The 15,875-nt window shown below is 41.0% G+C and overlaps 1 protein-coding gene across 3 annotated transcripts in view; it reads right to left on the bottom strand.

The window, feature by feature from the left end:
* bicd1a (bicaudal D homolog 1a) overlaps positions 1–15,875 on the bottom strand; it is a 227,564-nt gene that overhangs the window by 31,988 nt on the left and 179,701 nt on the right. For 2 of the 3 annotated variants that reach the window (XM_073059195.1, XM_073059197.1), the window contains exons 6-8: positions 10,988–11,139; positions 7,039–7,170; positions 121–328 (exon numbers count right to left, since the gene is read on the bottom strand). In XM_073059195.1, the coding sequence (XP_072915296.1) occupies positions 121–328; positions 7,039–7,170; positions 10,988–11,139 (492 nt within the window). The remainder of the gene's footprint in view (positions 1–120; positions 329–7,038; positions 7,171–10,987; positions 11,140–15,875) is intronic. The other variant, XM_073059198.1, reaches the window with a different exon arrangement.

The following is a 15,875-nucleotide window of genomic DNA, read 5'->3' as shown; positions in this document are numbered from 1 at the left end:
TTAAAGCACCACTGTTGACTGCCTGACGCACGCTTATTGCTCTGACTGCTGAGCAATCAGAGTCAGAATGTCAACGGCAGCTGGGAAAGGGATGCTGCCCGCCTCTGCTTCCACACTTACTTTAGGACTGCCAACTTTGCTTCTCCCCACTTTGCTCTTGCTGCGCCGAGACTGCTCGTGGTCGAACTCCAGGTCCTCGAGGCGCTGCGTGAGGGCCAGCTTCTGCTGGATCGCCATACGCAGCAGCGAGTTCAGCGTCTTCTTCTCATCCTCGGCCGCTGCCAGCTGCCGTTGCATGTCGTCCAGCTGCGTCACGTACTCGTCACACCTAAGGGTTTGAGGACACCAAGCGGTCAGACACCAGCACCCGTTTTGTTGTCAACCGTTTATACTTGTCTGTATAAGCTTTGCAAATCTGACTTTTCTTACAAAAGGCTCAGTGAGGAAGATCATTAATTTTTATCAAGCATCACAGAGAAGGAACTCCAGAGGTAAGTATTAGGAATAGTAAATTCTTATTGCTTGGTGGAACCCGGGCCAGACTTGCTGCTGCTTCTTTTTATTTCACCATTGCAATTCAGATAAGTCTTTACTAGTCATACTTATCGACCTGACACAAGAGTTCCTGAACAGAAAAGAACATATAGGGTGTTAATTTACCATGATGGTGCATGCGCAAGTGATGCAGAAATGAAATTTGTGTCATTGCTTCACGTGCTTGTAAAAGAGGTGGAGGAATCTTTAGCAGAGACTTTTAATGAAGCTGGTACTCCTTTAAAATGCCATTTTTGAAAAGTAGTAATACCACTGCTGCTCTAATTTTTACTTTTTGTTCTTCCTCTCCTAGTAGTGCATACTTAAGCATTTTTGTTGCCCCTGGGATGAAGTATTTCCCTGAACTGCTTAAGTCAGTAAAACTTTATGTTGCTGTTGGGTAAGCACTTTCAAGGGTTTTAAACAAAGTAACAATGACGGAACAAGATGGTTCCTTGTGTCTGCTGTTAAAGTCTGAGCAGGGGAGGTGATGGGTTTGGATTGAAGAGGCCTGGGCAAGATTCTAGAACGTACAAAGTCCAACCTCAATGCAACATGGTAAAGTGAGTGAATACCTAATAGATGCAAATAAATGGGGTATTTTGTTCTTGATGGTGTTCACCTTCCTGACTGATCCAGGAACAGCATTCATCCATGCATGTGAAGAATATTCCAACACACTCTGGGTTTTGTGGCTGCTGAAAAGATTTTAGATGTCAGGAGGTGAGCCAGCTGTCTTAAAATATCCTTTCCCCTTGTTTAGCCTGCAATAACTTCATTCATTTTATGCAAGTTTAACAACATATGTTGAAGTAGTAATGGGGGTAGTAACATATGTTGAAGTAGTAGTAGTGGTGGACAGACTGTTTAAGTATTTTGCATTAGTCCTTACTGTGGAAGGCACCAGTAGCATGTCAGAAATTGAGGATTTCGGGGGCAGAAGTGAGTATGGCTGCTATTATTAAGGAGAACGTGCTTGGGAAGTTGAAAGGTCTGAAGGTAGATAAGTCACATGGAGCAAATGGGCTGCACCCCAGAGCTCTGAAAGAGGTAGCTGAAGAGATTGTGGAGGTTTAGGGTGGCAATCTTTCAAGAATCACTAGATTCTGTAGTGATTCCAGAGGACTGGAAAATCGTAAATGTCACACCACTCTTTATGAAGGGAGGGAGACAAATGGGAGGAAATTATAAGCCTTTTCGCTGGACTTCAAGATGTTGGTTATGAAGGATGAAGGTTTGGGATACTTGGTTGCGCATGATAAAATAGATCAAAGTCAGCATGTTTTCCTTAATGAGGAAATGACAGACAGGATAGACAAAATGGTCAGAATATATTGCTCCTTTGGATTCTCAGAAGGCCTTTTAAAGGTATTGTACGTGAGGCTGCTAAACAAAATAGGAACCCATGGTGTTCCAGGAAAAATACTAGTATGGACAGAAGATTGACTGGCTAGCAGGAAGCAAAGAGTGGGAGTAAAGGAGGCCTTTTTTTGTTGGCTGCTGGGGTTAGTGTTAGGACCGCTTCTTTACACTTTACACAATGGTCTCGATGACAGAATTGATGGCCATGTTTGTGGACGATATGATAGGTGAAGAGGTAGGCAATGCTGAGGAAGCAGAGAGTCTGTAGAAGGGGTTTGACAGATTAGGAGAATGGGCCAAGAAGTGGCAGTTGGAATACTGTGTAGGAAAGTGTATAGTCGTGGTCTTTGATAGAAGGAAAAGAAGCATAGTGTATTTTCTAAATGGGGAGTTAATTCAAAAATTGGAGGTTCAAAGGAATTTGGGAGTCCTAGTGAGGGATTCCTCAAAGGTTAACTTACAGGTTGAGTCAATAGTAAGGAAAGCAAATGCAATGTTTGCATTAGTTTCAAGAGGACTTGGATATAAAAGCAAGGATACAATATTGAGGTTTTTAAGGCATTGGTCAGACCACATTTTGGAGTATTGAGAGCAATTTTGGGCCCAATATCTAAAAAAGGATGTGCTGGCATTGGAAAGGGTCCAGGGGAAGTTTATGAGAATGATCCCAGGAATTAAAGGGTTAATGCATGGGGAGTGATTGATGAGTCTGGGCCTGTATTTGCTGGAGTTTAGAGGATTAAGAGGAGATCTTATTGAAACCTACCAAATATTGAAAGACCTAGATAGAGTGGATGTAGAGAGGATGTTTCTTATGCTGGGAGAGTCAAAGACCAAAGTGCACAGCCTCAGAATGGAAGGACATCCCTTTAGAGGAGGAATGTCTTTAGCCAGAGGATGGTGAAGCTGTGGAATTCATTGCTACACATGTTTATGGAGGCCAAGTCATTGGGTACATTTAAAATGGAGGTTAATAGGTTCGTGACGAGTAAGGACATCAAAGATTACGGGAAGAAGGCAGGAGAATGGAGTTGAGAGGTAACATATATCAGCCATGATTGAATGGTGGAGCAGACTTGATGGGCTGAATAGCTTGCTCCTATGCCTTATGGTTTTATGGCAGGATACTATAGCTCCTCACTGTGATAACTGATATGATTCCACGCCCATGCTTTCCAGTTAACTTCACTAGACAGTGATCAAGAGTGGGTTTTTTGCATTCTTTAGCCAAATGCATTCAAGATAATTACAGCGTCCCTGCTTGTGATTAACTGACTCAGCACTGACCGACATCAGATTGGGCTTGATATAGCTAATAGGCCATGTAGCTCCATATTTTGTATAACTGTGCAACATGCTAATCAATTGGAGGAGTTTGCAATGAACTTTTAGCTGAGCACCACTGTGACTGATATTTTCCAAAAGTACCATTTTAATATAGACCAACAAACCGCAAGGCATAGAAAGCTTTGGAAACAAATTCCCTTGAGCTGGAATACAAACTATGGAAATTTGATGAAGTTACTCACCTGCTGACAGATATTGATTAATTTATGATAAATAATAGATAAGCAATGAAAGACAAAGTCAGGGTTACATGGAATTTTCCTCAAAAGCCAGTAGTGCATATGCACTGTGTAGAGAAAGAAAAGAGGATAAAATATTTCAGTGGAAGCTGCTGAAATTAACAAACTGATTTGTACAATGGGATGACAGATTCCTGGCAGAAATGAGGAATGGTCTGTAGCTTTAAGAAGCTTTAAGGTCAGTGAGAAATTAGTGGCAAAAAAGGGTGAAGGTGCTGTGGAGTTACAAATTTGGAGTTACATGCAAACCTCTTCACCCATGACTTTGTTTCCTTCACCTTCTGCCAACCTTCGCTCATTCAACGTCTGATATCCTAGCCTGCACCAACCACCTCCCTCCCCACTGTGCGCCTCTTGTTGATTGCCATGCCTTTGACAACAACAGCACAGAATTCTGGGATTCCTTGGGTGGAACTCTTTACTCCCGACTCTTGCAAAGCTTTTGCTCGCTCCTCTCATTACCATCTTGATTAGATCAGTATAATTTATTTCTGATTGCATTTCCTGAGAAGTGTTTCTGTATAAAGGTATTAGTATATAAATGAAAGCTATCATTCTTGATAATAAATTTAAAATCTAAATATTTCTCAGCAATCACCCATGAACCCTAGTTTTTCTAAGAAATTTAGTTTGCTCTATCCTTGCTTAAATCTATCTTTTCAACAGCCTCAATGTTTTCCTCCAGCCAGCAGATACATACACACAACAGACACAAACACACTCAAGCATCTTTCTTAGGTATTAAGAATCAATGGAAATACACTTGTGCAGGAAGGTAGACTAAGGGAAAAGATCAGCACAGATATGATTGAATGGAAATGTGGGCCTAAAGGCCAAAAGACATATTCTTGCTTTTATTTCCTATATTCTTATGTTTTCCCCTTTGACCATTATTGGCGTCTTCTCAAAGCTGGTGACACTTCTAGAACTCTAAGTCCAAACAGTCGGCAAAGATTCATGGTGATAAAGAAAAGGGATAAGAAGGCACAGAGTAGAACGCAGAAAAGGAATCACCAGGCAAGTATTGATAGACTACAGGAGTTCATTGGGGAGATAAGGAGGCTACATCCAGAAAGTGAAAGAGCTGATCAATGGGCAAGCTGTCCTTTCATCCCACCTAGGATGTGAAAGATGGTCTTATTAAAGGGTAGGCCAGATCATGTAAGTGTACTTCCAGACCCTCTGCTCCTCTATTTCTTTCAAATAACTAATTCCACATTGTATGTAACATTTTGTTTCATAATATTCCACTGAAGTCCACTCTGCAAGTTTATAAACTGCTTGATATCTTGATAACTCAAAGATCTCCTGAGTTGAATGATCAAGCCTACCTAAACTTACCTTCTTACAGCCTCTGCTGGCTGTAGTCTGACCCCTTCCTCCTTTCCCAGCATGCCTGCTAATCTCCATTGCCCAGGACGTGTCTTTAAAATTGTCCTCCATATTTTCAAATCCCTTCATGGCCTCAATCCTCTGTAATTTCCTCTGAGTTGTCAGTGTCCATCTGAATTGATCTCCTCCATGTCCCACAGCTTGACCAAGCGTCGATAGAATTATAGAGTCATAGAGATATCCACCACAGAAACAGGCTCTTCAGTCTACTGAGCCCACACTGATCATCAGTCACCCATTTACACCAGTTCTATTCTAGTTCCATGTTTTATTCTTCTCACATGCCCATTGGGGTGGCACAGTAGTGTAGTGGTTAGCACAGTGCCTTAGAGCACCAGTGACCCGGGTTCAATTCCCGCCACTGCCTGTAAGGAGTTTGTAAGTTCTCCTGTGACCACATGGGTTTCTTCCGGGTCCTCTGGTTTCCTCCCACATTCTAAAGATGTACCAGTTGGTAGGTTATTTGCTCATTGTAAGTTTAATTGGGCTAGGGTTAAATTGGGGGATTGCTGGGCGGCATGGCTCAAAGGGCCAGAAGGCCTACTCCACGCTGTATGTCAACAAATTAACTCACTCTCCAGGATTCTACTCCTACACTCCTAATAATAGCGGCCAGTTACCCTACCAACTAGCAGAGTTTTGGGCGCAGGAGGAAACCAGAGCACCTGGAGGAATCTGCATCACAGGGACAATACATGGAGAACTATCTGTATCTGTGTATAAGTATCTGTACACAGAATCAAACCCAGTTTCTGGCAGCAGTTCTGCCATCTGCACCAAAATGCCACCTCGATAGCCATGCTAGAGATGCCAAGGCCTCTCCAAACTCCCTGCTTCAGTGCCCACCCTACCTCTTTGAACAAGTTCTTTCTCATTAGTCAGTATAGCTTTATGGGCCTTGGTGTCAGCCTTCTTTTAACATTCTTTGAAACTTTTTGTAATACTTCACTAAACTAACAGTACTAAGAATATAAAACATAGGAGTGTGGCATAGATCCCTTAAAATAAAGCCTTTTTTCATTTCTTCTTGTCAGATCATAGCTGACCCTGTTTCATTTTTGCCTTTTTGCCATAATCCCCAGATTTCCTTAATGTCCAAAAATCTATTGACCAGGGTTTTAAAATGTACTCTGTGACAAAGCAAAGAAGATCGGCAATACTTGACTCTAAAGAAATTTGCCATCATCTCAGCCTAAATGGCCAATCCCTCATACCAATACAATGTCCCATATTTCTAGAAACCTCTCTATATGGAAACAACCACCCAGCCTGTACTCTGTCAATCCTTCTCAATATTCCATTCTTAATGAAATCCCTTCTCAGTCTACTAAATTCCTCAATTGCTTTTCAAATGACCAAAGCCTTATCCTAGGAATCGGCCCTGTGAATCTGCTCTGCACAGACTGGGACATTCTTCCTAACGTGCGCATACTAAAATTATGCAAATATCGTCTCCTACAGACTTGATGGGATTTATGGGATTTTTCCCCTCATGGGCTCCTGTGGGGGAGAGCAGATTTCCAGAGATTCCCCAGCCCTTAGGCTGTGTATTCTAACTGCTCATTCTGTACTGTTAACATGGAACAGGTCCAATGAACCCATTCACAGAATAAATGACTATGGACAGAAGTTCACGTACAAAGTAATTCCCTTTATTTCTGATTTTGATTTAAATGTATTCAATTAGCATTAGTTGGTTCTTAAAGCTTTAATCATTTTAAATTTTATTTAATTATTTATACAGTATTAAGTTTTCAATATTTTAAATGTTCCCACGTGATCCGACCCCTTTGTAAGTTCCTTGTCCTAAAAGTTGAGCATATTTTATGACAGCTCATTATAAGCAGTGCTCAATCATTCGTTGCATTCAATCTCTAAGAGATTCTATAACTGTGGCTTTTGTTTTTCCCAGCGAATACCTCATTTCACTCTCTCAAGCATCGATGTACTCACTGACGCACATTCTTGCTTCACCTAAAGTTTAGGGTGAAATGTTTGAAAAGTTGGAGGAAGGTGTAAGAGACTGAAAGGTGATTGGGAATTAATGTTTTTTTATGCTGAAAATACTGTCAACGTGAATGTGCAAAGGGAGTGAGGAGGAAGGGGGTGTTTGTTGTAGTACGGGAGGAGGGAGGTGCAAGGATAAAGTCCTTGAAAATCTTACCTCAGATATAAAGTTACACTGAGCACTTGAGCTGGGATTAAAATGAGGGGAAAGCACTCAGTGGAGTGGGTTCCTGATGCAATCCGTCTACCTGCCCCGTTGTTCAGAAGCTCCGCCCACCAGCTCTTTTCCCTGAGAATGTTGGGAAAGTAATTTTCAAGCATCAAAGCTGTCAGTGAAGTCACTTCTTGTTGACTTTTCACCTGCCATGAGTTATCATCTTCACGAGTGAGTGTTTGGCAAACCTTTTCTTCAATATACCAGCGGATCACTGGTCGCATATACTCGACATCGTAAATAAAATTACGCAGCACCTTGTTGCCGTCCCATTTCTGTCATGTGAAACACATAAAGAGCAGGGCAAACTGGTAGGGACGAATGGCCTATGTCTGCATTTATGTTTTAGATAACTTGTTCTGAGAAGAAAGGTTTGCAAAACCACCACTTTTATGAAGACTTGTGTCCCTTAAATTTTACTCATGGTCAAGGGATAAGAATTTCAACTCCCAATTAGTGCAAGAGTAGGAATTGTTTTTCAAATTTATTTTTACACAGCAAATACATACATCAACACAATGACAATATGTTTCAGTGTGCCTCATCGGTACAGCATGCCATAAAGCTCATCTTGCCTTCTCTATTTGTCATCAGGCACACTTCATTGATCGGATAAATGAGTGAATTCTGCAGTCTAACCACTCTGTCCAACTGCTCATGAGCCGCTGGCTGGTACATACACGGCCATTGATGGTTGTGGCCGAGGGAGTGAAACTTTTTGAGTGTGGGCCCAAATTGGTGATATTCTTTTAAAAAAAATTATTTCACCTGCCATGGTAATGTTGAGCAGAGTTATCAGTTATTAACAAATTAGTAACAATAATTATGGAAGTTATGGAAATCCTGTTGCTTACTTGCATGTTTTCATTGTTTTACTATTAATAAAAGTATAACAGAAACAGATTGAAATAAATGAAGCATTTTAGAAAACCTGTTCCAAAATTATTAATATTAGTGTTTTAAAAAGACAATTGAAGAATAACATTATTTCTAAACAGTATTGTTACTGCACCTCACATAGACTCAGTGGCCTCTTTATAAGGTACACCTGCTCTTAAATGCTAATATCCAATCAGACAAACATGGGTCAGTAACTCAGTGCATAAAAGCATGCAGACATGGTCAAGAGCTACAGTTGTTGATCAGACCAAACATCAGAATGAGGAAGAAATGTGATCTAAGTGACTGTGGTGCCAGATGGAGTGATTTGAATATCTCAGAAACTGCTGATCCCCTGGGATTTTCACAGACAACAGTGTCTAGAGTTTACAGAGAATGGTGTGAAAAACAAAAAGCATCCAGTGAGCAGCAGTTTTGTGGGCAAAAATGCCTTGTTAATGAGAGGTGAGAGGTCAGAGGAAAGTGGCCAGTTTGGTTCACGCTAACAGGAAGGCAACAGTAACTCAAATAACTACATATTCCAACAGTGGTGTGCAGAAGAACATATTTGAATGCATAGCACATTAACCCTTGAAGAGGTTGTTGCTCAGCAGCAGAAGACCACAAATATACATTCAGTGACCTCTTTATTACATACAGGAGATAACTAATAAAGTGGCCACTGAGTGCATAACATAATTTAATGCGGACATTAAATTATGAGATTTGGAGCATATTTATAAAAGATCAAGGAAAGGACATTGATAACACTTTACTCCCAGTAAGAGTTGTGTTGCTGCACTAAAGATGACAATCATTTTATATGCAGTTTGTAATTGTTTGTTTTGAGAGCTATGTACGTACATTCTATAACTATGCTTCACCCAGTTCATTACTGAAAACAATAATTCTCATAAATATTCATGGAGGTGCTAAACTACATATGCTATTTATCACTATTATCACTGAATAGCCAGTGTTCACTCACAAATGACAGAAGAAAAAAATATAAACAGAGCAAAGCCAATGCCAACTGACCCAACCATTTACAATCTAAATAATGATGGGCACACTAGGTCTGCGAGGATTTCAAAACATATAATCCAACATCACAGGTTCTCACAAACATCTAGCTGGTGCCAAACCGTTCTCATTGCTCTCTGATAGTAATAATCACTTGCTGCTTCATTTGGCAGTAAAGATAATCATTATGTATCTTTTTGATTATGGGTAGGGTTTAAAGAATCAAGGGGTGGCACTGCATGCTGTGGGCCAAAAAAAAATACTGTGTGTCATCTTGCATGCGTGCCATAGGTTAACCACCCCTGGCTGTGCCCTCCTCTCATCTCTTAATGGCAATTACCCGCTTGACATTTCCTATGGCAATGACACATGCTCACTTCCAAACACTGACACCTGAATCAACACATGATTCAAAAAGGAACAAATACACGACTTTCTACTTAGTTAGGCATATCCCAGTACCATGGTGTTACCACGTTTAACAAATGTGTTTCCAGCATTTCCTGAATGGGCTTCTTTTCCTTGTAAAAGAGTTTCTTTTTTCCTACATCTTCCCTGTTCTGGAATCCAGTGACTCCTTGCTGGAGTACACTTCCACTGGAACTTTGCCCCTTTCTGTTTTAACCTTGATAGCAAACAGCTTGATTACAGGGGTGGTTTCAGAGTAGGATGATGCTTTTGCCCTCTCTTCACAATGACACATGCTCACAGCTGTGGGTTTTTTGGGATGGTGATTCAGAACGAGAAACATGGGGAACGCTCTCCTCCTGATTCTAAACAGATAAAAACAGGAACCCATCCACTATCGTTCCCACCACTAATCGCTCCACCCCCACCCATCCCATTATTCCAGGGGTTCCCAACCTTTTTTATGCCACGGACACCTACCATGAACCAAGGGGTCCGTGGACCCCCTTACGCTATTTTGACCCAGCCAGGACTCATGTTTTACTTAAGCCTCATTGGATGAATCACAAGAAAATGTTTATTTAAAGTGAGCACCTAAAAGAGGAACCCATGTGGATTTCTACATTCCTTTGTGTGTTGGTAATCTGGCCCAACAAAGAAAGTTAAGTTTTGACTATAGAAACTCAAATTAAGAGATTTTATCATGTTAATTTTATGCACTTAATAGGCACTTAAGTTAATAAAATGAAAAAAATGGCAAAGGCACTTAAGATATATTACAGAAAGAGGAGCTGAATTTAATATTATTATAGCCTCCGAGGGAAAGCAGTATAATTTTTAATTGTCATTATTGATCACTGAATTTGTTATTCAGGATACACACCAGGCAGATTTAAAGCTAATCTGCCAGTCGGCAAAGTGCAACGGCATTTATGTATATATCTTGGTGCTTCACCAGGAGACAAACTATAGAGAACTTACCCAAATTATTTTCCATCAATTATTATCCTTTGCATTATCTTTGCCTGACAGATGTTTGAATATAAGCACCACCATCTCATTATATCATTTTTGTTCTGTTGTACATAAAATACCCTTTAAGAAAGACCAGCCTGCATAAACTGGGATAAAATAGAAACTGAAAATGCTGGAAATACCTAGCAAGTCAGGCTACATCTATGGGATGAGAAAATGAGTCAACATTTCAAGTTGAAGGCCCTTATCAGAACTGGGCAGAGAGAAAGTAGCTCTTTAAGCTACAGGAAGGATGGGGTGCGAGAGTCTTATTGGGGTGGCTTTTGCAATTCTGATGAAAGGTCTTCAAGCTGAAATATTAACTCTATTTCTCTTCCCACAGATGTGGCATGACCCATAGAGTATTTCCAGTATTATTTTATTTTTAGATGTTCAGTCTCTGCAGTTTAAAATTTTTTTTTTATTTGCCAGTGTAAAATGTGAACCCAACTACCTAATAACAAAGAGTAATACGTCCCCTTCAATACAAATGTTGGAATCCACTACCTTCCAGAAAAATTATTGAAGTATATAAATTCTAACAACCAAGAAATTCAACTCTTCACACCTGGTGGCAAACATGGCACGTAAGGATGAGAAGGTGGCTGCATCCTCCTTCAGGGCCTTGAGTTCGTTTCGCAGCTTCATCATCGTCTCGGTCACCATGGTCTTCTCATTTTCATATTTACTCTTCAGGTTTGCCAGGGCAATCTCTGCTGTCTGCAAGGATTAATGCAAAAGATTAGATTAAGGACCACCCTCGTGGCAAAAAATATCCATTGGGCATTCTTTTACTAAACATAGAACAGAGTGTGATTATTTTATTCATGCACGTGGCTCATAACATTCCAAACTTTGATGAGTACCCCTTATCCGAAACACTTGGGGCCAGAAGTGTTTTTGGATTTCAGGTGTTTTTTGTTTTGGAATATATAATGAGATAGTTTTGGATCGTTATCATTTCTGACTCTGAATTTATGTGCTACCGGTAAGCAGTCTTTGTCTTACACTTGTTCATCACGTGTATGTACTTAACAGTAAAAACTATTACATATTATTAATATATAGAAAATATAATGTGTGCATAGCAGCATCAGAAGAATACCGTATTGAATAACAATTAACAACAGCAGGCTTTCAGTCTCACCTACGACGCCCTGTTTGATTAAAAAGTTACAGTACACTGTATTTGCATTTTAAGTTTTTTTAGGTTTATGTAAAGTATAAAAAAATTATCATTTTAGACTTGTTCTGGTGTTAGATTTTCATCAGCGACAATCTTCACAAACTCATCATGAATTTCTCTGCTGCTTCCTGATCAGCAGATGCCTTATTCTTAATTTTTTTAAAATCTTTGAAAATCTAATGCCATGCCTTTCCTTAAATTTCTGCAATCAGCCTTCTGAATATTCAATGTTGCCTTAATTTTCAGTTTGTCGTGATAGATCTTTGCTTGTTTCGTGATCATACCATTAAGCAGCATATGTACACTCCGGTGCTGACAAATCCACTCTTTCAATATACGATCGAGATCGTCATTTTTTGCTTTATGCAACATTTTCTATTTTTCATTAACTTCTGTTCAATACATATATGAGGTCACTTCTCAGAACAGCAGTGCACACAGACCGGTGCATCGCCTGGGAACCTTCCCATCGCCTTGTGGAATTTTTCATTTACGACATCATGTCAGCGCTTGAAAAAAAAATCAGATTTCAGGGTTTTCGGATTTTGGAATTATGGATAAGGGGTACTCAACCTTTACTAATATACCAATGCTTTCAATACCAGATAATTGTCAGGTATGAAATTTTGGTTGGAAGTTATAACCAAATACACTGAATATCCAACATTGTTCACACCATAATCTGGTTAAAAGCAGCTATATCTATCATGAAGGACCAAAAGCTGCATTCGGTCTTACGGGATTTATTTTGTTAGCCCCTGTGAAAAGATTATCAGCCCTTTCTTGTGCTTTCCATTTGAATAGTACAACCCAAAAATAATCTGTTCCATGTTAAGTAATTCAGGAGTCATTTGGAGCAAATAAATTGTGAGATAAATGCATAGAATTTGAATTTCCTGATTCTTGGATTTCAACAAGAAGTGTAATAGCCAAGCTCAAATGCACAATACTCATTCCCCTCCGGAATGCAATACAACAATGACTCTCCTCAAGTTGCTTGGCACTGCTGTGCAAATCTGACTGGGCATTTCCAAACACGGTCAACCTTGTAACCCTGATGCATTTTCTGTGTTGGGGTGCACTGGGGTGATGTTATTCCTGTACAGAGCTCCTCTTGCCGTGGTGAAGGAGATCCTGGATGTTATCCTGGGAACAATCACTGCTAGTCATTCCAAGGACAGCTAGGCTCTCCAATGATAGTTGATACCCACGGTTAAATGAATTACTTAGCTTCATCCTTTGGGTCTGCTCCCCCCCCCCCCCACCTGCATCTATCCAACACCTGACCATTTCCTGGACCTCATAAGTATTCCCATCCCCAACCACAGGGAATCACTGTTCAAACTGTTGATGCCCTTCCGTCCTGATCAACCTCCATTACTGAATGATACACTGACGTGCAGATCCTGATCTTCTCCCACAACACTCCTAGATAGGAATTGCCAAGTTGCAGCCCATTAAAAACCACAAACCAACCACTGATCAACCTTTAAGTCCTAATCTCTTTCTGACCTGCCAGTTCCATTCAGGCATTCCCTGTCCCAAATTTCTTCACTTCCCCACAATCAGCTGATCTCTGTTTCACCCTGCACAGGAAGGCACCTCCCAGTCTCCACACAGCTAACAGGAGTTACCTTCCACTCGTTTCCAACTCATTACGTGCAGCCTATTTCAACCCAGTTCTGATCCACAGCCCTTGTTCATCCATTAAACCAGCCAGCTTCAACCGGTTGCTCCCCGCCTTCAGTGCTGATGAAGGGTCTCGGCCCAAAACATTGACTTTTTATTTCTTTCCATAGATGCTGCCTGACCTGCTGAGTGCCTCCAGCATTTTGTGTGTGTTCTCTTAGATTTCCAGCATCGGCAGAATTTCTGATGTTTGTGATTCTACAGCTACTGTGTTGTGTTCTCTCTTGTTTTGTGGCCTCCCATGGCTTGTTATTTTCGCAGTTTATTGACAAAGCTATTATTCGTCCCTGAATCATCTGCACTGCTCTGCTTTTGGGCTAAGCCTCCTCTACATTTCCTGACACACCCTCCCAACCGCAGGGACTGCTGGACTCAATTCCTACCACCTCACCACCTGAAGATGGTCTCTGAAAGGAGGGCTGGTAGCACACTTACAGAGCCAAAAACACCAGGAATGCAGCAAGAGAAACAGTGCTGGCATTCTTGCATTTTTAGGATATACTAACAATTCTAAATATATCTTTACTGTACAGTGATTTTTCTAGTTACCTATAAACATTACTAAAGAACAATTTATCTCTTCAATTATTAGCAAGGGTAGGAAAGGTGTAAATAACCTGAAACTTAACATTCTTGGAAAAATTTGAAATCTTTCCCCATAGTTTCTATCTCTGCTTTCCTCTTCAATTCCAAAGACGCCTTAATGGAAATGTCTTTAAAAGGTGCAATGTCAACGCAGACCCATTGTATCCACGTTCTAGGCCCAATCCGCAGCAATTTCTCAAGCTCATTTCTTATTACTAGTTTGAAACTCGGGTCCAATTTATAGGGTGCTGTGGCAGGGTGCTACTTGGAGAGTGAGTCAGAGACCAGCTGAGGCGTGATGATTGTGAGGAGAGAAGAAATCTGGGAGAGGGCTATACTTGAATGATGATGGGATCAGGAGCAGATTAGTGCTGGTGGTGGTTTTCATGGACTGTGACCTGGTAAATCACTGTTTCAGAGAACGCTGTGCGCTATCCTCATTTATATGTTCCTGATCTGTGCACTCTAGAATCTGTATAATAGACCCTTTAGGCAAACTTGGACATTTCTGAGTTGAATCCAAATAGACTCTTTGGAAGTTGAACATAGATCTCATCAGCCACAGCATAACCTCCATCTGGGGTACCAATCAAGCTTTTACACGGTACTTGTGCTTCTTTGGTCTCCAAACAGAATTGGAATTTCATAAAGTCCTCATAAACTGAGCAGAATTTCCAAAGCAGAGTGACACTTTGGTTCACTTTTCTCCTTAAGCTCTTGCCCTGTTAGTCTGTCTTCATAATGAGGCCATTCGAGTGTACTAGAATTATAATTGAAACCAATCCCCACTGCATCCAGTAGTGGCTCAATTCAACATCAGAGAATGTATACAGTATACAACCTGAAATTCTTACTCTTCACATACATCCACAAAACAGAAAACCCCCAAAGAATGAATGACAGAAAACTTTAGAACCCTAAAGCACCCTCCCCTCTCCCACCCATGCACAGCCAGTAGCAAAAGCATCAACCTTCCCCCCACTTGCTCCAGAAAAAGCATCAACTGCAGCTCCCACCATGCAAGCACTAGCAAAGCCCCCAACTAGAGTTCCTCAAAAACTACTGTCCATCCCAACACTTCGACATCTCAAACAAGTTCTCTCTCTCTCTCTCTCTCTCTCTCTCTCTCTCACTAGTGAGGGGGAGAGAGATATCTTTCCTGCAACAGACGACAGGGAGACCAATAGCTTGTCGTTTAGATGTTACAATCTGCAGTGTTGCTTATTCAAGTTCCTCCGACTCAAGGGCCTTCTTTTGACATATGCTGTCTCACTGTTTCAATCTCCCATGACACTTCAGTTAAAGGGGGTGAAGGGTGAAAGGTTAGCAGGTGAATACGGAGCTTGGGTTACAATCAGATCATCTATTTGGCTGAGGGCTCTGCTCCTGCCCCTGATTCACATGTCTGTACCTTTATGTGAAGCAAATTATTTTATTGATTGCCTCTTCCATCCCTGTTTGCATCTTCTTGCCAAGCGCTATCAGCTATCAATATTCACCCAGCAACCTGAATCAGAAATGAAATGGAAATTCGATTCTTATTAGTCTCAAATTGGCAGCCCAAAAGATGTGACACCTGGCTAGAGATTCTGCAGCCCCCTTGCATGTCCCGGACCACAGTGGTTCTTACAGCATGGTCCAGGACACTGGGGGGCTTGCTCTCAGCACATCAGCTCAGTCTCTCCTGACCTGTCAGAAATTTAAAATAGCATTAATAAAATTACTTAACCAAAGGGTTAAAATACACACACCTAAAACATTTAAAATAGTTAAATGGATGACGGCAATAAAAGATGAACTTTCCCTTACATTTCTGCTGCTGGTGATTACCCCCCCTGCTTTCAGTGGACTTGTTGTATTTACATCAGGTTAATCTGGCACTGGTTTAGTGGGCAGATCGTCCAGCCTGACACCTGAGAACATCTGCGAAGGTTTGTGATGCCCTGTTGGACTCCATGAGAGGGCCAGCGAATAGTGCCAAAATCCTGCAGATGGC

The sequence above is a fragment of the Hemitrygon akajei genome, chromosome 10 (genome assembly GCF_048418815.1).
Source record: "Hemitrygon akajei chromosome 10, sHemAka1.3, whole genome shotgun sequence".
Taxonomy (NCBI): Eukaryota; Metazoa; Chordata; class Chondrichthyes; order Myliobatiformes; family Dasyatidae; genus Hemitrygon; species Hemitrygon akajei.
Note: the sequence above shows the minus strand (reverse complement) of the source record. Positions and strands in the feature narration are given on the sequence as shown.